The sequence below is a fragment of the Halichondria panicea genome, chromosome 6 (assembly GCF_963675165.1).
Source record: "Halichondria panicea chromosome 6, odHalPani1.1, whole genome shotgun sequence".
Lineage (NCBI taxonomy): Eukaryota > Metazoa > Porifera > Demospongiae > Suberitida > Halichondriidae > Halichondria > Halichondria panicea.
This window is the reverse complement of record NC_087382.1, coordinates 2,337,131-2,362,902: the sequence shown is the minus strand read 5'-3', so window position 1 is coordinate 2,362,902 and position 25,772 is coordinate 2,337,131. Positions and strand designations below refer to the sequence as shown.

The 25,772-nt window shown below is 39.3% G+C and overlaps 3 protein-coding genes across 4 annotated transcripts in view; all 3 read right to left on the bottom strand.

Moving 5' to 3' along the window:
- Positions 1 to 22,516, bottom strand: part of LOC135337904 (uncharacterized) — a 42,254-nt gene extending 19,738 nt beyond the window's left edge. The window contains exons 1-15 of one of the 2 annotated variants that reach the window (XM_064533924.1): positions 21,827 to 22,516; positions 20,137 to 20,442; positions 19,741 to 20,076; positions 19,029 to 19,232; positions 18,652 to 18,876; positions 17,280 to 17,427; positions 16,829 to 17,193; positions 16,497 to 16,598; positions 16,321 to 16,404; positions 16,027 to 16,244; positions 15,816 to 15,928; positions 15,589 to 15,754; positions 15,399 to 15,541; positions 15,079 to 15,230; positions 14,689 to 14,852 (exon numbers count right to left, since the gene is read on the bottom strand). In XM_064533924.1, coding sequence (XP_064389994.1) covers positions 15,667 to 15,754; positions 15,816 to 15,928; positions 16,027 to 16,244; positions 16,321 to 16,404; positions 16,497 to 16,598; positions 16,829 to 17,193; positions 17,280 to 17,427; positions 18,652 to 18,876; positions 19,029 to 19,232; positions 19,741 to 20,076; positions 20,137 to 20,442; positions 21,827 to 22,136 — 2,499 coding nt within the window. In that variant the 5' untranslated portion in view covers positions 22,137 to 22,516 and the 3' untranslated portion in view covers positions 14,689 to 14,852; positions 15,079 to 15,230; positions 15,399 to 15,541; positions 15,589 to 15,666. Of the gene's footprint in view, positions 1 to 14,688; positions 14,853 to 15,078; positions 15,231 to 15,398; positions 15,542 to 15,588; positions 15,755 to 15,815; positions 15,929 to 16,026; positions 16,245 to 16,320; positions 16,405 to 16,496; positions 16,599 to 16,828; positions 17,194 to 17,279; positions 17,428 to 18,651; positions 18,877 to 19,028; positions 19,233 to 19,740; positions 20,077 to 20,136; positions 20,443 to 21,826 lie in introns of those variants that run through there. The other variant, XM_064533923.1, reaches the window with a different exon arrangement.
- LOC135337192 (fibroblast growth factor receptor-like) lies at positions 71 to 9,675 on the bottom strand. The gene is made up of 5 exons (XM_064533091.1): positions 9,583 to 9,675; positions 9,147 to 9,312; positions 8,957 to 9,099; positions 8,632 to 8,783; positions 71 to 300 (listed from the first exon to the last, which is right to left on the bottom strand). Exons 1-5 carry the CDS (start codon positions 9,663 to 9,665, stop codon positions 71 to 73), a joined length of 774 nt encoding a protein of 257 aa, XP_064389161.1. The 5' UTR covers positions 9,666 to 9,675.
- Positions 10,848 to 15,639, bottom strand: LOC135337191 (uncharacterized). Its single transcript, XM_064533090.1, has 9 exons — positions 15,589 to 15,639; positions 15,399 to 15,541; positions 15,079 to 15,230; positions 14,285 to 14,683; positions 12,929 to 13,246; positions 12,639 to 12,878; positions 11,385 to 11,657; positions 11,058 to 11,159; positions 10,848 to 10,963 (listed from the first exon to the last, which is right to left on the bottom strand). Exons 1-9 carry the CDS (start codon positions 15,637 to 15,639, stop codon positions 10,848 to 10,850), a joined length of 1,794 nt encoding a protein of 597 aa, XP_064389160.1.
- Positions 22,517 to 25,772: the final 3,256 nt, after the last annotated feature.

Genomic DNA, 25,772 nt, shown 5'->3' with positions numbered 1-25,772 from the left:
AAATACATTAATAAAATCAGCATGCTGCACAATCATTAATTAATGTCTGTTTACATGTACACACAGCAAATCAAAATACTTTCAACATGGAAATACAAACTGCTATGTAGACAGTACTCAGTATCGGACGTGCATGAACGCTCGACACACTGTTAGCATCCGTGCCTGCTGACACACTGTTAGTATCCGTGCCTGCTGACACACTGTTAGCATCCGTGCCTGCTGACACACTGTTAGCATCCGTGCCTGCTGACACACTGTTAGCATCCGTGCCTGCTGACACACTGTTAGCATCCGTGCCTGCAGATTAAGAGATAAAATATTGCAATTGTAGTGGCTAAACCTGCTAATATCGTTGTACTTCCATTATCTGCCACAGTAGATATTTCTAAGGCAGACAGTGTATTTACGATTGGTAGAATCTTAATTATACTGAGCACTTATTTATTAGCTATACATAGTAAAAGTGCACACCGTGGTGAATTGAGCATTAAAACACACACTATTACTATACATGCATATATGCAAGGGCAGACAAGCTCATAATAGTCATGCCAGAGTTTAATAAGTAACTTGCGTGCAATTGATATAATTATTATACATGTGACTATAATTATATAAAATTAGTTACAGTATTTCACTTAAAGCTACATTTACACATACCTGTTTGAAAGCATCCTACCAGGTCAGGATCAGAGCTCCATTTTCCATCACCCATGCATGTGATATTCACTGACCCAAACTATGAATTTAACATTATCATTTTTAATTCAGCCAGTCACCTAACTCCTACTTATACTCCCCAATTTATTGTCCATAGAGCCAAATAACTTCTGCAGAGGTTATTTGGCTCTATACTGAAACACGCCGAGCCACTTTTCTGACTTTCTGACAGCCATGATTATAGAACGGGAACTGGAATAATTATGTTCAATCCTGGTCTATACACAAGCAATTAAGTATATCAGCCAATAAGTTATGTTGATATACTCAAGTTACTTTAATCGACTGGAACTTGCTGAGCAACTTTTCTGACTTTCCGAGAGCAGTGGTTCGTTAACGGGAACCCAGAAAAATAACATATTCAGTGCTGGTCTAGACATGCATGCAGACATCAGCCAATATGTTGATATATACTCAAGTTTACAATTCTGAGGTTACTTTAATCGACTGGAACTTGCTGAGCAACTTTTCTGACTTTCCACAGTGGTTCGTTAACGGGAACCCAGAAAAATAACATATTCATGCAGTGCTGGTCTATAGACATGCATGCAGATATCAGCCAGTATGTTGATATATACAATTCTGAGGTTACTTTAATCGACTGGAACTTGCTGAGCAACTTTTCTGACTTTCCGAGAGCAGTGGTTCGTTAAACGGGAACCCTGAAAAATAATATATTCAGTGCTGGTCTAGACATGCATGCAGATATCAGCCAGTATGTTGATATATACTCAAGTTTACAATTCTGAGGTTACTTTAATCGACTGGAACTTGCTGAGCAACTTTTCTGACTTTCCGAGAACAGTGGTTCGTTAACGGGAACCCTGAAAAATAATATATTCAGTGCTGGTCTAGACATGCATGCAGATATCAGCTAGTATGTTGATATATACTCTTCTGAGGTTATTTGAATCGACTGGAACTTGCTGAGCAACTTTTCTGACTTTCCGAGAGCAGTGGTTCGTTAACGGGAACCCTGAAAAATAATATATTCAGTGCTGGTCTAGACATGCATGCATGCAGATATCAGCCAGTATGTTGATATATACTCAAGTTTACAATTCTGAGGTTACTTTAATTAATCGACTGGAACTTGCTGAGCAACTTTTCTGACTTTCCGAGAGCAGTGGTTCGTTAACGGGAATCCAGAAAAATAACATATTCAGTGCTGGTCTATAGACATGCATGCAGATATCAGCCAGTATGTTGATATATACTCAAGTTTACAATTCTGAGGTTACTTTAATCGACTGAAACTTGCTAAGCAACTTTTCTGACTTTTCGAGAGCATGCAGTGGTTCGTTAACGGGAATCCAGAAAAATAACATATTCAGTGCTGGTCTATAGACATGCATGCAGATATCAGCCAGTATGTTGATATATACTCAAGTTTACAATTCTGAGGTTACTTTAATCGACTGGAACTTGCTAAGCAACTTTTCTGACTTTCCGAGAGCTGTGCTTCGTAAACGGAAACCCAGAAAATATATTTAGTGCTGGTCTATAGACAAGCAGGTATCAGCCAATAATTATGTTGATATACCTAAGTTTACAATTCTGAGGCTATACTTTAATCGACTGCATGGAACTTCGATCCTGGAGCAACTTTTCAGACTTTCCATGAGTAGTGATTCAACTGTAATTCATAAAAAGCATTTCTGGGACAAGCAATGCAGGCAGTCAGTCCATCCATACCTTCAGTTATTGTTATTTTACTCAACTATAGAACGACTCTTGACGTTCCATGGGCAGTAATTCAAATGTTGATTACAATATTTCACTAGATGCAAGATTATTATTCACGGCTCAGTGCAAAGATAGCCTTTTGAGTAAGTTCGTGACAGAAGATTCAATCATGAGAAACTATATTGAGTTCTGGCTATAGAGATTGAATCAAAGTGTACGGACTATATATATGTAGACTCTATACTATATAATTTCATTTTGCTGGGCTGATAGACTGGTGTGTACCTGGTTTGTTGCATGACCATGCATGCATCTATATATAGTGTGTTGTCAGCAGCTAATTACTATAGGTTTTGCTTGAATAGATGTATTACTGTGTATTGTCTTGATAATTTGATATAATATAGTGTGTCATGGGTGTAGACTAAATTCTATACCAGGATCCATGCAAAACAGTATACACAAACAATCCTTAGTCCTGGCAGTGTATATATACGTAGTCTACACCAGTCCTATATACAATAGGTATATGGACGAGCAGTGACAATGAAGTAGGCAGTGATAATGCTGCGATTGAAAGACAGTTATGAGAGAGAGTGAGGAAAACTCTCACTGGATAAATACAGGCGTATATAGTTACAACATAAACTACATTGCAAGTAGATGATAATCGCTATAGTTAAGCTTGTAGATTGTACACCATCGTCTCTAGATATAATTATATGTCCTATATAGCTGTAATGCAAGGCCGGCCTATATAATTATATAGGCGATAGGAAAATGGGGGTGAGGCTGAAGCCCCCCGCAGGTGATTCTGGTGCATCCAAAGCACTTCCTGACACAGTAATTTATGTTGCTTACATTTTATAGAAGGCAAGCATAATTATATCTCTACCAAAGATTGGAGCGCCCCAATAAAAAAGACTTACTACTGTCGTGGCCGTACCGTGACCATACCGTGACAATTAATCTGTCAGTATGTAAAATGAATAATTATGTCAATAATTTGTTTACACCATAATTATAATTAAATACACCAAGCCACAGGTGTTTCAACCATTGACGAAAAGTCTGTCAAAGAAAGAGATTCCATGAAGTGTTCTGGCATTAGCGAAGATGAGGTGCAAAAATAATTATATTAATAGTTCTCGACTCAACCAGAAAATCAAAGGAAGATTTGAGAATAAACCATCCAATGCATTCAAGCAATCCTTATATAATTATAGCATCAAGTTCATAATAAGCATTATGCATGGACTATTCCGTAGACATACAAAGCAAGATAATAATACAACGTACATACCAGACAGGCTTTAATTAATATGGCCGGGGCTGTTAAAATAATGTTGTGTCGTTGAAACTTAATTATCCAACTGATAGCCTCCCTCACACATATATAGGGCAATATTCTAGATTTATATATTTTAACAGATACACCAAGAGAGGCCGGTATAGTGGATCAACCATATATAACTGTACTCCGACGACCACTTCTTAGTTTTATTCTCTCTCACAGCCAACTATATAGTTATAATCCGCCTATTTGATCCACAAGTAACCTTTTTTTTACAATTCAAGCTATAATTATAACTTCAGCAGTACTTCCACCCAATCATCTCCCTAACCCTCCCAATAATTATGTTAAAACTGCCTATTCATATAGAACTAAAAACAGACAACATCAGCTATTGTATATACAGACATGCAACGGCCACAACAGCGTCCTTAACTGGTTCACCAAGGAATAAGACATAACGTTAAAAACTTGCATGGATTAAGGAAATATACACTACTATCAAGCTATGCAAACTAGAGGAACTGCAATTACAAAACCAATCCCTGATCCTAAAATTGATTATGACACAAACCTATAGCAAAAACTCTAGCAGCCAACCCCAAGAAGCTGTTCTCTAAACCCACTATACCTATGCCCTTGTAACAGATGTATCGTGAACTGCATGCATAAGAACTTACCAGAACTATAGCTAGTGTTAACAATCTGCCTATAATGTTATGTGTTTGTCCATTACAATTTTTACTCAGCGGCATCATACACAAAGTAACATGACTCGCGCACGTGATGAAGTATACTGTAAACTTACTAGTAATCTCCTAGAAAATGTTAACCGTGACGTTTTTAGGGGTGCATGTACAATGACATCTGATTCTAGCTATATCCGTTTGCATTCAACGTTCAGAGCTGCTCACTGCACACTGATAGAAGACGATCTTTTCACAAAAATCATAAATAGAGACAATAGTCGGGTTGATCCTCTTCACTTCCACTCTTTACTCACTGCTAACAAATTCTGTGCGTTGCGTAATGTGTGCGCAAGCTTGCGCAATTGACAGGATATCACGTTACTTTGTGCACAGTTTTGTGTATAGAGGTATTGGTAGTTCGACACTCTTCTCTTCTTATATTATTTATATATACTCTTGCCGTTAACGTATATAGTGCTATATTAATGATATAGTAACTATATTATTTCTAGCACAATACGTATATACGGTATCTCACATAATACCATGGCATAGTTATAGCCATGGGTATACATGTATAACATGCACTCAGCCATAATTTTCATATAATTATCAGTTCACCAATAGTGTGTAATGCTATTCACATGCATGCACACAGTATAGGTAACAGAGCTTTTCCAGTTTGAAAGAGTATGCCCTATATAATTATTTAAATACACTAGCTGAGTTTTGAAAAAAGTGAGACAAATTGTATGACACTATTAGATGCTTAAAACTACTGAAATTTTTTATCTGCATGTTCCCATATAATATGCATAAATGACCTGATCATGACATCTTCAGCAGATTACATCAAGAACGAAGACATTATCAAACTCTATTCTTCTATAAATAATGCTCATAGGACACATGCATGCAGGACACCATCAATGTGTACAGATACCAACTGACCTCACAGAATCTATTGGTTCCTAAATTAAACAGCATTGCAGTTATAGCAGATCTATATAATTATATATATAGAATGCACATTGTTAATTATTACAGCATAAAACAATTTATGCATGCAGTTACCTTGCCCTAGCTGGGATTGAGATGTCTCAGTATAATTATATAGCACTGCTTCGAATAATTTTCACTTTCAGCGTCATAGTGACACACACAACTCAGAACGTCTTTCACACTCAAGCCGAACCAGAAATCCAAAATCAACAAAAATTGAAAATCAGCAAAAAAAATCTGGAGACGCAACTGCTGATTGCTTTGTTGCTTTGTGCAAAATGAGATACTCCGAAAAGACATCAATGCGCAAGACATTATCCACTTGCAATTGTACCTAAATTATATGTCTACATGCAGGATAGTCTATCATGCTCATTAGAACTTGATGCTAAGGATTGCACTGCATTGGACGTAATTATTAAAGCATGGTTTTCTCAAATCTTCCTTTAATTTGATTTCTGGTTGAGTCAGGAACTATTGATATAATTATTTTTGCACCTCTAATGCTCGAATTTCTTTTTAATCTCCCTTCAATGGCATCCTTTTTCTTCTGTACGTAACACATGCGCTTTTCTTTCTGGTTGGTTAATGGGTTTCAATTTCACCCACTGACAGATTGTCACGGTATATGTGTATGGTAGTAAGCCTTTATCATTGGGGCGCTCCGATCGTTGGTAGGGATATGCTTGCCTTCCAATATGGGGACGATTATTTTAAGAAACTGGCCTGGCACGTATTACCACAAAACTAAAACTATAAACGTAGCATAACCATTACGTAATTAACACATTGTACACATCGACAGTTTATGTTGTAACTATATATGCCTGTATACCTCTGATTCAGCACATTATGAGTATTCCTCGCTCACTCTCATATCTTCTTCAATCTCTAGTATTGCAGCATCATCTGCCTACTTCATGATATCGTCCTGCTTATCCATATACCTACATCTATATTGTATAGCTGTAGACTATAATATAATTATACACAACAGGACTTGACTATATAATGAAGATTGTTTGTGTATCATTACTGTGTTGGATCCTGGTATAGAATTTACCTTATAATGTTATTATTAAGGGGTGTTTCCAAAATTAATTTTCAGGGTTTCTGTTTACGAATCACTGCTCTTGGAAAGTCAATAAGTTCTAGTCAATTAAAGTAACCTCAGAATTGTAAACTTGGGTATAATTATAATTATAGGTATTAGTTGATACATGCTTGTCTAAGAACAGTATACTGAACATTTTCAGGGTCAAGTTCCGTTTACGAATCACTGCATGCTCTTGGAAAGTCTAAAAAGTTGCTCAGTAAGTTCCCAGTCGATTAAATTAACCCGAGAAGAGTGTATCAACGTATTGGTTGATACCTGCTGGTCTAAAACCAGCACTAAATATACTTTCTGGGTTTCCGTTTACGAAGCACTGCTCTCGGAAAGTCTGAAAAGTTTCTCAGCTAGTTCTTGCTCAGCAAGTTCCAGTCGATTAAAGTAACCTCAGAATTGTAAACTTGAGTATAATTATATCAAATACTGGCTGCATGATATCTGCATGCATGTCTAGACCAGCACTGAATATGTTATTTTTCTGGGTTCCCGTTAACGAACCACTGCTCTCGGAAAGTCAGAAAAGTTTCTCAGCAAGTTCCAGTCGATTGAAGTAACCTCAGAAGAGTATAATTATATCAACATACTGGCTGATATCTGCATGCATGTCTATAGACCAGCACTGAATATGTTATTTTCAGGGTTCCTGTTAACGAATCAGTGCTCTCGGAAAGTCAGAAAAGCTTCTTAGCAAGTTCCAGTCGATTAAAGTAACTTGAGTATTTCAACATACTTATTGGCTGATACGTGCTTGTCTATATTATATCAGGACTGAACATAATTATTCCAGTTCCCGTTCTCGAATCATGGCTCTCAGAAAGTCAGAAAAGTGGCTCGGCGTGTTTCAGTATAGAGCCAAATAACCTCTGCAGAAGTTATTTGGCTCTATGGACAATAAATTGGGGAGTATAAGTAGGAGTTAGGTGACTGGCTGAATTAAAAATGATAATGTTAAATTCATACTAAATCTAGCTCAGTGTACAGACAAAATTAATTCAGTCATTGTGCATGTAGCTAGCTAGAGTCTACTGCAGACATGTGCTAGTAGCTAGCTATAAGTCTATACTGCAGACAATGGAGAGTCTACTTAAAACTAGGCTGGCCAGCTTTCTACTTACTTACATAGACTAGTAGAGTGATCAGGCAAGAGGATATATCTCTGTGCAAAATCAAAGGTTAACCTTGGAATGCATTGCCCTGCTACGCCCACTCATTTACTCTTCACTTCCGCTTTTTCCGATTTCTGGCTTTCTGGTCCTACATGCGCACTATTATTGGCGATCTGTACTGCAACACCCCACCCACACACAGTACCCACAAACCTTTAACCATTGCATCAACAAATGCCTACTGCATGCTGTCATGCCCACGGATGAAACTTGATGTGATGGTATAGTCATGAAGGCACTAACATTGTAATTAACATGACCATCACGATCCCAATCACCTATGGCAACTATCAGCCCGAGCAACTTCCCAAGGGAGCTAATGATGATGTAGTTGTGAATCTTCGTATATTTGAAGTTATCTCCGACCACGGTGCAGCTGATACCTATAGGAGAATGGCCATTCTGCGTATAAAGGCACTCTGTCAAGTATACTCAGCAATATTTGCTTGGCTGATTGGAATATTGAAGCCAATAGTCTCACATACTATCGTGTACCAGAGGAGCTACCTTAAGAAACTTGTATAATTATAGTTTGGAACTTTGACTTTGAACACATGATAATTATATAAGTATAGAAATTAGCTTAGTCTGTAAAAATTATGTACCGTATTGCTGAAAAAGTTCAAGTGAAATCAATGCCAATACATAATCACAATTTCATCATGATTTTACAATGCTGGCTATTGGTCAGTTCTTGTCGCTCTGTTCCTTAGTGCCTCGTTTAAATCGTCGTATCCACTCATGTCTGCAAAAAAAGCAAAACATTAATATTTCGCAGTAACCAGTAATATTTTTGCACAGTTGCCTTTGGTAACAATAATGGCCATAGGTGGTCCACTAACACGTATTCATGCTATGGACACTTTGGGGTATATTACTGCTATATACGATCTCATTACATCATATTAGAGATACATACATTGTACCAACAGTGCAGTTACAGATACAGCCATTGATCACCTATGGGGGGGTCTTGGCTATTATGAGGGAGCTTCATGTTCAGTTCATAGTCAGACACAGAGGAGAGCATGGCGTCCATTATGGAAGACAGGTCAGTGAAGGATGGTCTCTCTTTAGAATCCTCCAGCCAGCATCTCTGCATCACTGCTGAGCTGGAGTGATGTAGAACAATCTTTAAGATCAGAGACATGATTATTATGAATAACACATAATTATTGACCTTTCTAAAATCTACAAAACTTATCTTTCATGAAGTTTTGAAATTGGCCACTCAGTAACAAGCCCTCAATGATTGCATGCACGCTTATCCCACAAACTGACTCACATTTCTGTAGTACAGGCAGTGTTAACGGGAGCGTCCAATCGGCTTCCTCTCTGTAGGAACTTGACAAGAGTTCTGACGTCTACTCCAGGATAGGGAATCTGACCACCACTGAAGACCTCCCACATAGTCACTCCGTATGACCACTGCAGGGGGTATTGTATTATTTTACTAAGAGCTAGTTGAAACGCACCACATCTGTTTTCTCAGTGAAGATGGCATCGTTTAGACTTTCCAATGCCATCCACTTGTAGGGCAGCTTGATATCAGCTAGTTCATTCTGTCTAAAATATCCGGTGCTGTAGACATCCTCGGCCAGTCCAAAGTCACCAACTCTGACATCACCACTAGAGTCCAACCTGAACAAAGGGTTGCAGTCTGAGTGAACTGTTCTTAGCTGTAATATACAGTGACTGAGAATAGTCCCCCGCTAGCGCTTACCATCACTAGTTGTGCTGAGTAAGGGGGAATTCTTACGCAAAATCAAGTAGCTAGGCTAAGCTAAATATATAGGTACAGTTTTTTTAATAATAGCTACTAGAAAATATGGGGGGGCCCCAGCCCCTGGAAGCCCCCCCCCTTCATACGCCACTGGTGTTACACTATATATATCTACTTTGTAAGCGTACATGCAGTTCCGTGCTGCCAAGTCTCGATGAATGAATCTTTGCTGAGAGAGATATTCCATTCCTAGGGCAATTTGATACCACATTCTCAACAACAGCTTCCTGACACTCCGTACCTGCATGTGTGTAGTGTGAGTATACTGAGCACAAAACGTACTTTGCAAATTGTTGGTATGGAAAGGGAAATTTTTGCTGACCTTTTCTTTACTGCAATTATTAGTCAATTTTAAACCATTTCTCTCCTTTTTCAAATAATCCAGTACACTCCCATTGGTCATATGCGGCATCACCATGGAAACACCGGGTCCGGTATCTAGACACACTCCAATCAGGGGCATGACGTGAGGGTGGTTGAAATCCTTCATCTTGATAATCTCACTCATCAGAAATTGAATATCGGAAGAGGAAAACAAACCTAGTTATTGTACCAATTTGATTTTTTCCATTATATACATGTAATAATTATATAGCCCTTGATATACATTATAGTATAATGAAAGCACCATGGGTGCTGATGCCTCAGTGGAGATGCCAAAGCTACATAACATAAAGCTACTACATGTATACAGAGTCATGCAGTGGCGATGCAGGAATGTTGAAAGGGAGGTCGGTTAATTAAAAAATAGGTCATCACTTTTCCTATAAGCAATGAGCATGCGCATTAGAGAGCCCTGCCCACATATCAATTGCATGAAATCAGCCTAGTAACTACAGATCACCATCATTTAAGCTGAATTGCTAGCTATAGTAAGTTGATCTCCATGCAGTGTGTTCTTGTGTGAAAGGGGGGAACCCATGGAACCTGTCTGGATACGCCACTGTCATGATGAACATTAATTTTTGCAGTTTGCTGCATGCAAACTCAAAGAATGGGTATTGATCGACCATCATTGTTGTTAAAAACGATCGATGCCAGAAGTTCAAGTCTAAAATTAATGGCTGCCATCAGCAGAGCCTTGCAGCTCTCTTCTCACTCTTTAGTGCAGAACTAACTACTAAGTAGAGAAGCAACACTCGGTAAACAAGTTTGGCTACGTGCTCTTCTGAAAAGGCTTGCAATGGCATTCCAAGTAAGCAAAACTAGGGATAACTCGAGAACGAAGCATTATTTTGCAAATCCACGAATTAAAAATCCAAGAAAACATGACTAGAAACCTATAGAAACAGGTCTTATACTTGCACTTGATTCATCCTTGAGCAGCTGTAGCAGTCTACACACACAAACACACTACCATATACCTCGCTTGCGCATGCACACAGAGGCATAATTATATAGCTGGTTGCATAAGAATGTCGCTACCTTTCAATGTCTTCACGGCCACAGCTTGCAATGGCTTCTCTTTCCAGTTCATCAGTAAACCTTTGTACACCATTCCAGTTTCCCCTGGAAACAATGTTTGAAAAATTACGTACAATAAAAATACTCAATGTACATGCCATACACAGTGTGCATGTACAAAAAGTGTATTTTCTCTCACCTTGTCCAATGGGATCACTGCTCAGTTTCAGCTGAGATCCTGGTATCTTTAGAGATTCTGGTAGACCAGGCAGCTTCATCACATTACCAAGTATCAGTGACCCTGCACGGACACAGAGTGATCATGTGGCTAAGCCGTACCGTACAGCTATAGGTTAGCAAAGAAGATACCAATACTTGTATTGTATAATGCAGATCCCAATTGTGAACTTTTACGGATTAGGAATACAATATCAGAGTATGCTCTGACTTGAGAGGCCAAGCAATTGCAACATTTGGGCCATTTCTACTGGTAAAAGCTGTGTACCAACTTGTTAGTATAATGTACAAGCATTGGCTATAGCACTTGAAACCTCTTCAACACTTCTCCCAGCAGTGGAAGCTGTTCCTCTGCCAGTAGAAGTTTCGTTTGCAATGGATTCTTCTCTTGATTCTTTAATATCAGTAGGTGGTTCTGATATGGAAGAGTAATGTCCATCGGTAGTAGACACTTGAGCTGTAGGGTCAGTTGTTGGAAATCGAGGTACTGTCTCCGGCAGTAACTCTGTGCTGTTCACAGTGGTGAATTCTTTTCTTACATCATCGATAGCAATAGGTGGTTCTGATATAGAGTGATGATCATCGGTGAAGGACACTTGAAATATACGACTAGTTCTATAGCACCAGGGCGTAGTTTCTGACTGTAATGGATGCTGATCTGAACTCAGGGTAGATTCCATTGTGCCACCATTGAACAGTAAGGGATTGGAAGAGTTGGCAGGTAATGCTGCAAGATCATGCCTAGACAGAAAGATAGTAACAACCATTGAAGGTTACCATAGTTTCAATGTATTATGCATGGATACACATTAACCGAGTGTTTTTGCATACTCACACTACACAGTATAACAGCTTAAATACCTCAATACAGTAGTTGCAAGTCGTTGTTTTCTCAACCGTTTTCTTCGTTTGTAGATTCCAAAACCAACCATAATCCAACAATATAACAGCAACAAAATAATAATGGGAACGCTGACTCCAATGATAATGGTCTCAAGTCCGGTGCCACCACCGTTAGCTGTAAGAGAATCAAGAGTAAAAACACTTGTGAGTTCTTACCCGAATAGATCACTCACTATTGTTACTATAATTATAGACTGCTCAAAAACATTGGATTGATGTTGCAACAATTAAGAAATGATTTATTGCATGATGTCTTAATTTGACATGTTATCAATCACCACCAAAGCGGCATGCATAATCAAAATATCATTCTTCATAAATGGGTTTGAAACAAAACGTGGAGTGGGGAGTTGATTTAGAGCTAAACTAACAATCATTTTCTTCAAACTAAGTGTTAAACATCCTGTTAATATTAACATTAATTGATGGTCATAAACATGCAAGCTAACAAAGGTGTGTGCATGGTGGTATGGAGATAGTGCCGAGTAATTGTGATCATATAGTAAAGTAAGCACACTCACTTTACTTACCGGGAGGTGCACACACTAGAGAATTAGGATCAGGTACCCAGAAAAGAGACAATTTGAACAATTACCTACTGATATCACAGCCAGTGCAGCATAACTTGAACTAGCACAACCTTGAGCTCTGACTGCCACATTGTATTGAGCGTTGTAAGAAACATTGATGACTACGAAGGTGGTTTCCACAATAAATAGTGACCCAAATGGAGGGGATGGCGAGATAGTCGAGATAGTGATGACATAACTGACAGAAGCATTCTGTTGAGGGATATGGTCCCAAGTCAGGGTGATTGTGGAGTAGTTGGATGGGACAATGTCGGCTGTCCACGTTAGGCTGCTAGGAGCAAAAGGTCGATCTACAATCAATAATAATATTATAATCCATGCAGAGTTTAAATTATCTTACTCGGCCTGGTGATAGTCAGGATATCTAGACACTTGTGTCTTGTCATGTTATATACTGTGTCACCATATCCGAGAGATATACTAGTTAGAGTAGCTGTAATCACTCCTCCACTGAAATCAGTGACAGCTCCTTCTAATCTAAGGTCAGCTGATGTTGTAGTTGGTTGAGCTTCTGACACGACTAGTCTTAATGTATTTTCAGCAATGCCAAACCCAGGTGGTGTATACACTTCCCATGTGACAGTGTCACCCGGCAGAGAGCAAGTGAAGATAATCGTATTGTTAGGACATACCACGGTAGCGTTGGAGATGAGAACAGCTGCAGAGATAGATAAAACATATGTTAGCTTTAATACATGCACTAGCTCAATCATAGATCTATAGCACTGTATATAGACTTTGAGTGCGTATAATAATTATTATAACTACACATACCATCACTGTTGCCATAAAAAAGTAGGAAACAACAACTGCAGAGGAATACTGTGTGTAGGCTGCTCCAGGGCTGCTTCATCATGTGTGTGTCTTCTTCAGTTTAAGCCTAGTCTACATCCGCACATCAAACTGGCAATATGATATGGGTGCACATGCGCATGTGCACAGAGGTTTTGAGAGATGACATGCATGTATAATGGAGTCAACAGTCCTCTACTCTGTAGCAACGATGTTTGCCCTGTCAGTGCTGATACCATTGTGTATACAGGTGAGATGCACATGTAAAACAAGTCAGTATAATTTATATAAGCTATAGCTATAGTTCATTCTATAACTGATATATAATATATATATATATATATAGATCTCATGTATACCTATAGTCCATCTACTAAAAGCTATAATCTGTGGCAGGAGTGTACTACAAGTTACTGGAGTCTATGACTGTTGTCAAGAATCAAGTGTATATAATTGTATAGCTATAGAACTTTGAAATGTTGTGGCCTTCGGTTTATCGCAATAATTGATATACATGCAGTAACTAAGCAAATGGATGTAATACAAGGCTCCCATGTATAGATTACGCAAAATTAGTCATTAGATTTGAGGTAGGGTCGTTTTTAGCCGAGGTTATTTTCTGAAATGCGCCAACTCGCTATCCCGGCCAAGCTGCACGTACTGTGAGTGTCTCGGAGGGTGGCCTGATTAACGAGAGTCTATTGTACTGTAAATCTATAATTATACTGGATGTTGCATATACATGAGATGACCATATTAAACAACTGTTCACCATAGAATTATCAACTGTGGAGACGACTATGACAACCATCACAGATAATGAAAGTACAACAATATTATTAGCAGGTATATAAACTTTGAATTTATAGCCGCTACAAGTACAATAACTTTATCTCTTATTAACCTGCAGGCACGGATACTAACAGTGTGTCAGCAGGCACGGCGGATGCTAACAGTGTGCCAGCAGGCACGGCGGATGCTAACAGTGTGTCAGCAGGCACGGATGCTAACAGTGTGTCAGCAGGCACGGATGCTAACAGTGTGTCAGCAGGCACGGATGCTAACAGTGTGTCAGCAGGCACGGATGCTAACAGTGTGCCAGCAGGCACGGATGCTAACAGTGTGCCAGCAGGCACGGATGCTAACAGTGTGCCAGCAGGCACGGATGCTAACAGTGTGTCAGCAGGCACGGATGCTAACAGTGTGTCAGCAGGCACGGATACTAACAGTGTGTCAGCAGGCACGGATACTAACAGTGTGTCTGCAGGCACGGATATACTAACAGTTCTGCTAAGCCTGAGAGCTGTGAACATAATAAAGTTCATTTGCACAAATTCAAGTAAAGTTATGTATGTCAATAAAAACTGCTACGATAGAAACACATGATTAAACTATTGTTGAGAGCTTATAAGGGTTGGTCCTAGTTGCTCTGTTCCTGAGTGACTCGTTTAAATCATCGTATCCACTCATGTCTGCAAAATATACAACATTATTGTTCAGTGATTTTCATACAAGTGATACCATGCAGTTACTGTCACAGTGGCTGTATTATAGAGGGTGGCCCACTAACACATGCAGGGGTCCAACACATTCATGCTATGGAGACTATGGGGTATTGGTTGTTATGATCTCATTACTTCATGTTAGAGATACATACATTGTACCAACAGTACAGTTACAGATACAGCTATTGATCACCTATGGGGTCTTGGCTATTATGAGGGAGCTCCATGTTCAGTTCAGCATAGTCAGACACAGAGGAGAGCATGGCGTCCATTATTGAAGACAGGTCAGTGAAGGATGGCCTCTCTTTAGAATCCTCCAGCCAGCATCTCTGCATCACCGCTGAGCTGGAGTGATGTGGAACAAGAATAGCTCTGGTATAAAGTTAATATAGCTAAGCACATAATTATAGGACCTCTCTCCCTAAAAACTACAAACGCATCTTTCAGTTTTGAAATTGGCCATTCATATCAAGTTATGATCACTCAATGCTTGCATGCACAAGTATCCCTCACATTTCAGCAGTACAAGCAGTGTTAACGGGAGCGTCTAATCGGCTTCCTCTCTGTAGGAACTTGACAAGAGTCCTGACGTCTACTCCAGGATAGGGAATCTGATCGCCACTGAAGACCTCCCACATAGTCACTTCGTATGACCACTGCAGGGGGTATTGTATTATTTTATTAAGAGCTAGTTGAAACGCACCACATCTGTTTTCTCAGTGAAGATGGCATCGTTTAGACTTTCCAATGCCATCCACTTGTAGGGCAGCTTGATATCAGCTCATTCATTCTGTCTAAAATATCCAGTGCTGTAGACGTCCTCAGCCAGTCCAAAGTCACCAACTCTGACATCACCACTCGAGTCCAACCTGAACAGACGGTTGCAGTAATAATGTATAAACGTACAGCAATTAGTATATGTAAGCATACATGCAGTTCCGTGCTGCCAAGTCTCGATGAATGAATCTTTGTTGAGAGAGATATTCCATTCCTAGGGCAATCTGATGACACATTCTCAACAACAGCTTCCTGACACTCGGTGCCTGTGTGTGTGTGTGTGTGTATAGTGTGAGAATGGATTATATGTACTGTGCACGAAATGTACTTTACAAATTGTTAGAAAAATAGTCAAGTGTCTGACCTTTTCTTTGCTGCAATTATCAGTCAATTTTAAACCACTTCTCTCCTTTTTCAAATAATCCAGTACACTCCCATTGGTCATATGTGGCATCACCATGGAAACACCTGGTCCAGCATCTAAACACACTCCAATCAGGGGCATGACGTGAGGGTGGTTGAAATCCTTCATCTTGATAATCTCACTCATCAGAAATTGAATATCCATAGAGGAAAACAAACCTAAAAATCAGACATCAGTGATACTCGATAGCTATACATGTATACACCCAAGCTGGTTGTGTAAGAATGTTGCTACCTTTCAATGTCTTCACGGCTACAGCTTGCAATGGCTCATCTTTCCAATTCATTAGTAGACCTCTGTACACCATTCCAGTTTCCCCTGAATTTACATTCATTTAAACAGTGCTGGATCATGCGCTATACAAACTGTACATCTACAATATAAGACATTATGTCAGTAATTTCTCTCACCTTGTCCAATGGGACCACTGCTCAGTTTCAGCTGAGATCCTGGTATCTTTAGAGATTCTGGTAGATCAGGTAGCTTCATCACATTACCAAGTATCAGGGACCCTGGATGGACACAGAGTGATCATGTGACTATACATACCCGTACTGTTGTGGTCAGTGAAGAAGTAATACAATACATACATGCAAATCATGAATCTTTACAGAGATTTGCTAAAGAATTGCTCAGAAAAAGAATGTCTTGATTTAAGAGGCATATTTAAGCACTATTGAGCCATTAATCTTGCATATATATACACTATAACTATGTTACATGCATTTGACATGTAACGTACAAGCATTGGCTATAGCACTTGAAACCTCTTCAACACTTGTCCCAGCAGTGGAAGCTGTTCCTGTGCCAGTTGAAGTTTCGTTTGCGGTGGATTCTTCTTTTGATTCTTTAATATCAGTAGGTGGTTCTGATATGGAAGAGTGCTGTCCATCGGTAGTAGACACTTGAGCTGTATGAACAACTGTTGGAAATCGGGGTACAATTTCTGGTGGTGGTGACTCTAATGGACACTGATCCTCTGTGTTGTGAGAAGCTATCACCTCTTCGGGAGTTGAACTCAAGGTAGATTCATTCGTGTCATCGAATAACGTTGATAATGAATAAAATGGTCGGATGGTATTAGCAGGTAATGCTGCAAGATCATATCTAGAGAGGGAAAGTCCATTACCAGTTGGGCCATGAAATTATATATTACAATCAGTGCATCTCATTACTGCATAAGCATATTTCACCTCAGGGCACTGTCAGTTGCACGTTGTTGTGTTCTCAACCGTTTTCTTTGTTTGTATATCCAAACACAAACTATAATCCAACTCAATGAAATAATGATAATAATGGCCGCAATGGTTCCAATTACAACGCTCACATTTAGAGGCGTACCTGAAATGAAGGTTCAAGAGCAAGACTGTTATAATGAAAGCACCGCGGGTGCTGATGCCTCAGTGGAGGTGTCAAGCTATAGCTCTAATAGCTAGCTTTTATACACACATTATAATTATCATGATGAACATTATTATTTTGCTGCATGCAGAATCACAGAGCATGCACAGAGAAACTCAACGAGTGGGTAATGATCGACCATGATTGTTGTTAAAAACGATTGATTAAAAGTTCAAGTCTAAAATGAATGGCTGCATCAGCATAGTTGGGCGTGGCCCCACCCCAGACGCGAACGTAGGGTTGGGTACCACTGCAATGTCAGGTTTGTTCCACGGGTATTTAGCTTTAGGGTGTGGCTAAGCATAAATATGATTAATTCTAAGTGGGTGGTAACCGCAAAGCTCAGTTAGAATGCTATTGCAGGAGTCACTTTTTGCATACCACTAGCTCTAACTGACCTGGCGTGGTCCTGGATCAAGCTGGCTTGTCTACAATTGTTGCATTTTGATTTAACTAAAGAGAATGACTAGTTACTGACTCGTTCATTAATGAGCCACGCCTTCACACTTGAACTCTGCAATCTGATTGGGCTGCAAATTTTCTGCAGCAGGAACAAACCTGTCACTGCAGTGGTTGCCCAACCCTACGTTCGCGTCCAGGGTGGGGCCACACCCAACTAGCATCAGCAGAGCCTTGCAGCTCTCTTCTCACTCTTGCAGCTACCAATAGCTAGCGTTGTAGTGCAGAGCTAACTACTAAGTAGAGTAGCAACACTCCATGGACAAGTTTTGCTACGCACTATTCTGAAAAGGCTGCAATGACATTCTAAGTAAGCAAAAGTAGACATAACTCAAGAATGAAGCATTATGTTGCAAATCCACGAATTAAAATCCAAGAAAACATGACTATAGAAGCCTGTAGAAACTCTTACTTACAGTTCATTGATCCTTGAGCAGCTGTAGCAGTCTACACATGCAGACAGACAGACAGACACACACACAGATACACAAACACACTACCGTATACCTCGCTTGCGCATGAACACCGAGGCATAATCATGTGTGTATAGTTATAGTCACAATTGTACATACAGTGATGTAATACAAGCCACGTGTCTATAGTCCCTATACAAACCCTGTGGTTATTATAGAAGGCTCAATTACATTGATAATTATTATATAGCGGCTATATATACAGTATAGCTATGCAGACATTTACACTTACCAGTTTGAGAGCATTCTACCAGGTTAGGATCAGAGCTCCATTCTCCACCACTCGTGCATGTGATATTCACTGACCCAAACAGTGTGAGCTCATTGTCACATTGGTAAGTCAGCACAGTTCCCTCCAACACTGTATTGCTCAAACTATCATAGTCCACTGTGGTACCATCAACCAGGGTAGCTGTTATAGTTCCATTAGTAGGTTCAACAGGTACAGTGCAGTTGCCTGTAAACATTGGTATAAATATGTGAAAAGTGCTAAAAAGCTACAAAAGTATAGTGCCAATCGTACATCATTGTAAGAGTTTCGTCTCATAATATTCTGGCATGAACAAATTTACTGCATGCATGTACAAAGTCATGCATTTCCTTGCTTACGTTTGCAAGTTGGAGCCTGTCCACTAAATACACCGCCTCTATCATCACCAGCATCCACACAAGTCCTTATCACATTTCCTCCCCTGAGCTCATAACCTGGGTTACAGCTGTAGGAGGCCACAGTTCCGATGTTATAATCAGAAGTGTTGTCAGGAGAGTAGGAGATCATTCCATTGGCTATCTCTGGCAGAGGGGGGCATTGTGCTGTGGGATAATATAGCTGCATGAACAAGTATACTGCATGTATATATATATACATGGGATATTGAAAATTGCACTTGAAATTTCAAATAACCAATTCCTGGCACACAAAAACACAGACACTGCATGGTACAGCTGCTACCGTTATACCCACCCTTGGGATAAGATCCCTACATTATAAGTAGGCATATAGTAGAGGTTATTACATTAAGCTGTGCAGTATATAGTGTGGTAAAATAGGTTTTACTCCAAAATTAAAAAGACCGTAACCATTCAGTTGTTGAATTTATAAAACAAACCCAAACTATATATAGTTGGTAAATTGTAGTATTTATCCCCATGCAGCTGTACCTGTACCCCTGTAGTGATGCGAGTTAAAAAGAGAAGTATAGTGTTACCTCATGCACTCGGACCATGCCAATATCAACCATAAAACAACTAACCCATCTTGTTTAGTACTCTTCACCCCTTGAGCCAAGAACCCTATACAGGGCCCACACTTATATAATACCTGGTATTACTGTGAGCTCTGCAGTAGAGCTTGTGATCATTTCTGGTAAATTGTTGTTAAAGTCGTTGTTGTTCAGCGAAATGGTACCATCAAACGATTGACGAACAATGCAAATAACACTTCCACTGCTGGAAGGGGATGATAATTCTAATATGCTCCGAACATAAGCCGAGTCTATGCGGGAGGTGGTTACATTTGCATCGTCAGCAGTGTAGGTATTTCCATCATACAGCCATATAATCTCTATACTCGTTCCCTCAGCAGCACACTCAAAAGTGACAGAAGAACCAGTGGACACGGTTTGAGTAACAAGGGCAACATCAAGTAAAAGTGGAACTGCAGTGATTATTGTACATAATGATTCATTCATCATTATACATAAGCATATGAACTTACCAACTTTAGTAATTTGAAATTGTGGTCTATTCAAAGGAGGATACTCGACCACTCGTGCACATGCACTGCATTCCTGCATCCTCAGAGCACATATATAAGTAGTGACATCACGTGACTGCCTTGTAATAGAAATAGTCAGCATTCGACTAAACTCTCCTGGGATTGCATCGTCAGTATTAACCCAGATATGATGGTAGGGGTCAATATGATCACTTGCTGTGCCTAGTTCATAAGGACATTCTAGTGGAAGTTCACTTCCAACAATCGCAAGAAGTCTTTTTACAGTTGATTTCAGAATAGGTGATGCTGTATAAAGATATACATACAGGTAGATAAGAGTGAACTGCTGTAAGTAAACATTAACTTTAATGTGCATCATCACTGTTTTCACTATTCAATTAATTATAGTGCTGTTGAGTAAACTGTTAAAGTGTTCTTCAGTAACTATGGTCTGTGATTTGTAGCACTGCCTGTATCAGCTAGGAACTGCACAATCAGCATGTGCGCTGGGAAGTGTTGCTAATGTAACAAATTAGTACTTCAACACTCTTACTCTCTTGCTTCAATGTAAAAGGGTGTGTCAGTTCAGCACAATTTTACTGCGGAAGCTATACCGGAAGTAATTATAGTGGGCGTTCAAAAAGCAATCAAAATTCTAGGCTCTTAACCCATAGATACGAAAGAGAGGGATAGGCAACGCCCCACGTGGTGCCAGGTAAATGCAGTGTGTGACGTCACACCCTCTGGTTGGAAGCGCTCAAGAAGCTAGTATACACACTGATCCCTATATCTGCTTAGTTTTCTCGTAGCGGGCCATATATACACCCGACACTCATATACACCCAGCTGCTATGTTAGTGCAGAGCTTTCTTTATTCTGTGTGATTTGTGTGAAAAAAAACAAATTGTAAGTTGCACCTCTATCTCCAATATGAAATGATTTTATACAGTCATGTAGGTTTTACAGAAATACCCTATGTTTGTAACTGCATGGAACAAAACATATTTCCCAGCTCAAATGCAGTGAAGTAGTGGCAGCACCATGGAATGTTGTCCAATGTCCACAAAGTTTCGTACCTCTCTTCCTCTTACTATATAATAATTATTATGGTAATCTAGTTTAAAGTGCTCTAAGGCACAGGTTAGGTATTAGAAAGTGGAACACAAGTATCTTTATCTGTATTGTGTGATCGAAGAGATGGCATTTGAAGGACTTGGGAACAGACCTGTTATGGCTTGTAGAGAGTACTGATACCCCCCCCCCCCCTTTGGAGCTCACTTCCTCATCACTTTGCATAAGTAGCTCTAAAAGATTAATAGCCTATGTCTAAGTGTATCTGGTGTCTCCTCAAGAGCACAGCTTGCCATAATACTATAAGCTATATAAAAATATTTACTGGCCAGTTGAGTGCACACACCCCATTTTGCTCATTAAACGCAACTAGCCTCATCCAAAAGTTCTGGGCATTGCTTTCGTTTATCTATGCTTAAACGAATAAGACTATTCCAGCCACCAAAAACAGAACAAAACTACAAAATTATCATATCTATGCAGCAAGTGGTTTCTATATAATTATGCTAATTTTTCTATATGCAGCACCACAAGCTGTTTATTGGCCCCGGTAGTAGATTGTAGTCAAGGGTTTTTACACTCATAGCCATGTAATAATAATAAGTAATTATCTGCTCACCTCCAAAATATATTAAATCTGTAGACACACCACCAACTTCACAATAAGCAGCCTTCTCATCTGATGGAGTTACAGTGAATGTCTTTGTGTGTGTGTTTGTATCCATAGATATTTCAGTATCACTCGAACCATCAGCATGGAGACTGACCACTCCAATCGTAATCACATTTCCAAAGGACTCACAGTTGAAGGTAATCTCATTGCTGCCTGCGCCTTGTCTACTGTGACTAGGGGTGATATCGCCTTGAGCAAGACTTTTGCTGATAAACATTAAAAATAACAAGGTAGAGAAACTTGCTTTTAGTTTCATAGCTCTAGTCTAGATCTACACCTCAGCAAAATAACACAGCTTCAAATATGATGAGGTAGTAACCACTTCTCATGTAAATAACACAGCTTCAAATATGATGAGGTAGTAACCACTTCTCATGTAAAATGGAGAGGATTAGCTGTGGTGTTATTTATCTAGTTATTGCACATGCGCACTATTATTGGCAACAATCTCAAAGGGTCGCCTCAGTTCAAGAAAAGGTAGAGTAAAGTATATCTGTGAGTAAAGTAGTCTAATAATAATACTTTCATTGAACACATCAGAACAGGTGTACATGTACAGTATAATATAAGAATAGGTAAAATAATAGAGGCAGTTTAGAGAGTAAATACCACAATAGGGTGAGTAGTTGTATATCTCAAGATTGGAACATTTCTAAGAAATTATGCTGATACCATTTTATAGGTGAACGAATAAGCTACAACATTATTCAAAAATATTTCCTCAAAAGTTGTTGTAGTGAGAAATCGTTTTAGGTGAAAAAATGGGGGTGATGATCGAAAAAAATATGTGTAACATCAAATATCTCCGGAACTAAAGTATTTCTGGACACATTTTTTGTATTAAAAGATATAAAATTTAAAGTGCAAAAACAATTATATCCTAAACGACAAGTTTGCTTGAGTTCCATCGCTAAGCGAAAAGGCACCCAAAATACCCAATACGTGTACGTATGTAAGCTATACATAACCATGCATATGATAGCTAAACTATTCAGGAATGTTGTGCCAAAGTTCCAAACCTTAGCCGAAAACGATTGGTCTTTTCCATCGCTAAGCGATTGTCCACTATAGAAAAATGTTGGTGTTATATAAACCACCACATACCTACCACCTTTGGTTACTATGGACATCTTTTTGGACATGTTTTAGATAATTTGTTCACCAACACAATGGTATCATCATCATATTTTCTTAGAAATGTTCCAACCCCAAAATATTTACATTTATGCACCAATACACACCAAATTGCGTTTATTTACTCTCTAAGCTGAATGCACTGTATAGTAATGTGATAACACAGTTAACGATATAGTTACAGTCATGATCAGTCACAGCAGATAGAGTGGAGGATTGAGTTGGTAGTTTCTGGTGAGTCAAACATAATGCGACCAAATCTGATGTCACGGACAAACTCTGCACATGCAAAATCATCCTTACTGTAAACTTTCATGAAGCCCCCCTTATTAAATTTGAGTTAATGCCAATTGCCGTGTACGCGTGGCTTGATGCCCACAAAAAAACAGACCTGATGAGTGAGGAGTTCGATTCAAGACCACGAGATTTATACAAATGATGAGAATCGATTGGGTGATTAGTAAAACCAGTAGGTTTTACATAGGATTGGCAGTGGGTTTGCCTGTGTTTAGCAATATTTCAATTATTTTGACTCATGTTCAAACTGTTCTATCTCTGCAGGGAAAGGCCACATCAAGAAACTGGCTGAACAGATAGTTTATTTAGCCTTTTCTCTCTTTGTATCTCTCATTTCATAATCCATAAACATTTTAATGAATAAATATTTTCATTTTAAAAATTGCACTATTTCGACGTTTCACCGCTCTTTGTCTGACTGACTAAGTAAGTAAGTAAGTAAGTAAGTAAGTAAGTAAGTAAGTTTCTTGCCCAGCATTTACTCCAAGTACAGCCATCTCCAGGACATTCTGCACAGGGTTTCCAAACGACTACAACCTGGATTACAAAGCGCTTCTTCAGATTTGCGATTGCTTCCACGAGGCAGATGACCTCTCAGTCTCTATTTCTCTTACCTAGACAATTCCGCCATCTTTAATGACTCAGCAATTGCGTTGTGGCCAATAATAATAGATAGGCGTGGCTAATAAACCGTCCGCCTAAAATCAGTGCAGCAGTGCTTTTCCAGAGCCTGAGGTGTTCCTTTTCTTCACACTGTTCAGCTCTAGCTCCCTTTCTCTGACAGGCATGCTATATGCACTGGCTAGATATCATGCTCTTAAAATGGCTGTCATTTAATACTGATTCGCAAATTCAACATAATTATCAAGTAATAAATTATTACTCATTATACTATAATTATTAGTCCAGAGATATTCGAGAAGATATCTGATTAGTCCTGTCTTCTCTTCTTGTACTGCCTCTTGACGTTCCACTTATGCATGTCATGATACGTAAACTGTACTGAAAAAGAAAGGGAATCCGACTAGAAAAACATTTGCAATGTGAAAAATTGCTAGGATTGGCCAGGGGAACCACAAAAAAGCGTGGGAACAAGAAATCAGACGAGAGCATAACTCCAATCCGTTACAACGTCATGAACATGTACAATACATAGTATATTAAATAATAGACTGTGTTCCAGATCCACCTATCAGCTTCCATCCACCACATCATTCCATGCAGTCACCAGTACGGTCCGTGCATGTTACTACGCATGGATGGACTGTGTGTACCTGTGCTCAACACTGCATGTATTAGGAACATCAATTCATCACAAATCATCATGATTATGTGCCCCACATTCTAAAATGGATGTATAATAAATATATATAGGGATTGGTCATCACTCCACCAGTAAAAATTGCGTGGCATATTGGCTGGGAAAACATGGGAAAACTACCAGTATACATGTGATTGACGTTGTAACGGATTGGAGTTATGCTCTCGTCTGATTTCTTGTTCCCACGCTTTTTTGTGGTTCCCCTGGCCAATCCTAGCAATTTTTCACATTGCAAATGTTTTTCTAGTCGGTTGGGTATACTATTGAACAAGCTCTCAATACCAGCAACACAGTGAAGTATACGTGTGCGTGTGGCAAACTCCAAATTTTTCTTAAACTCAGATGCAAAGGCTTCACCTTCTCTGAGTAAGATGCACATAGCAGAAGGGGAAGGCGCCAGAAGTGCTATATCATCTGCATAGCCCAGCGCACCAACAAAGTGACAACCAAGATGACAACCGATGCCAAGCCGTCACAGCGTAAGGAGTAACTCGTCAATATAGACTGAAAATAGAACTGGAGAAAGGACACTACCTTGACGTACATCGTTTGTAACTCCGAAGGAATCAGAGAGATTGGAATTGCAGCGAACAGCTAGTTTTTGGTCTTTGTACCACGAGAACAAAAAGCGTAGCACTGTGCAAGGAACGTTCCTATCCATGAGCAACTCAGTATGATTCACTCTATCAAACGCTTTACTGGCATCCAAAAAACAACCGAAGACATCTGAATCGCTGTGCAGATATTTGGAGACTACATTCTTGAGCACTACATAAATCTGTGGAGAATCCCTGTTTGAAGCCAAATTGGAGATCTGAGGTAACGAGGCTAGACCTGTACTTCTAATGAGAATGCAACGTTCCAGGGCTTTACTGAGATTTGAAGTCAGGACAATGGGCCATAGATCTACCTCAGCAAAATAACACAACTTCAAAGATTATGCATGAGGTAGTCACCACTTCTCAATATGCCCTATAATTATTGCATATGGAAAGGGCGTGACCAGATTAGAATAACCCTGGTGTTATTTAGCTGCGTACATAAATTAAATAATTATAGTTTGAAACACTAAGTGCTAACTAGATGTGCTGTATAAGTATAGAAGTTACTGGATAGCTAGTCACTTTTTAACCTGTATAT

Bases quoted from the DNA above. Each gene is read 5' to 3' on its own strand.
- LOC135337192 (XM_064533091.1), bottom strand. From the start codon at position 9,665: ATGTGGTATCAAATTGCCCTAGGAATGGAATATCTCTCTCAGCAAAGA. The intron at 9,100-9,146 runs GTGCGTTTCAAC...TACCCCCTGCAG, and splicing joins TCACTGAGAAAACAGATGTG to TGGTCATACGGAGTGACTAT. The intron at 301-8,631 runs GTGATCAATGGC...CTTAATCTGCAG, and splicing joins TAGCCAAGACCCCCCCATAG to GCACGGATGCTAACAGTGTG.
- LOC135337191 (XM_064533090.1), bottom strand. From the start codon at position 15,639: ATGGCATTGGAAAGTCTAAACGATGCCATCTTCACTGAGAAAACAGAT. The intron at 15,542-15,588 runs GTGCGTTTCAAC...TACCCCCTGCAG, and splicing joins TCACTGAGAAAACAGATGTG to TGGTCATACGAAGTGACTAT. The intron at 11,160-11,384 runs GTACATTATACT...GTGTCCGTGCAG, and splicing joins AAGTGCTATAGCCAATGCTT to GGTCACTGATACTTGGTAAT.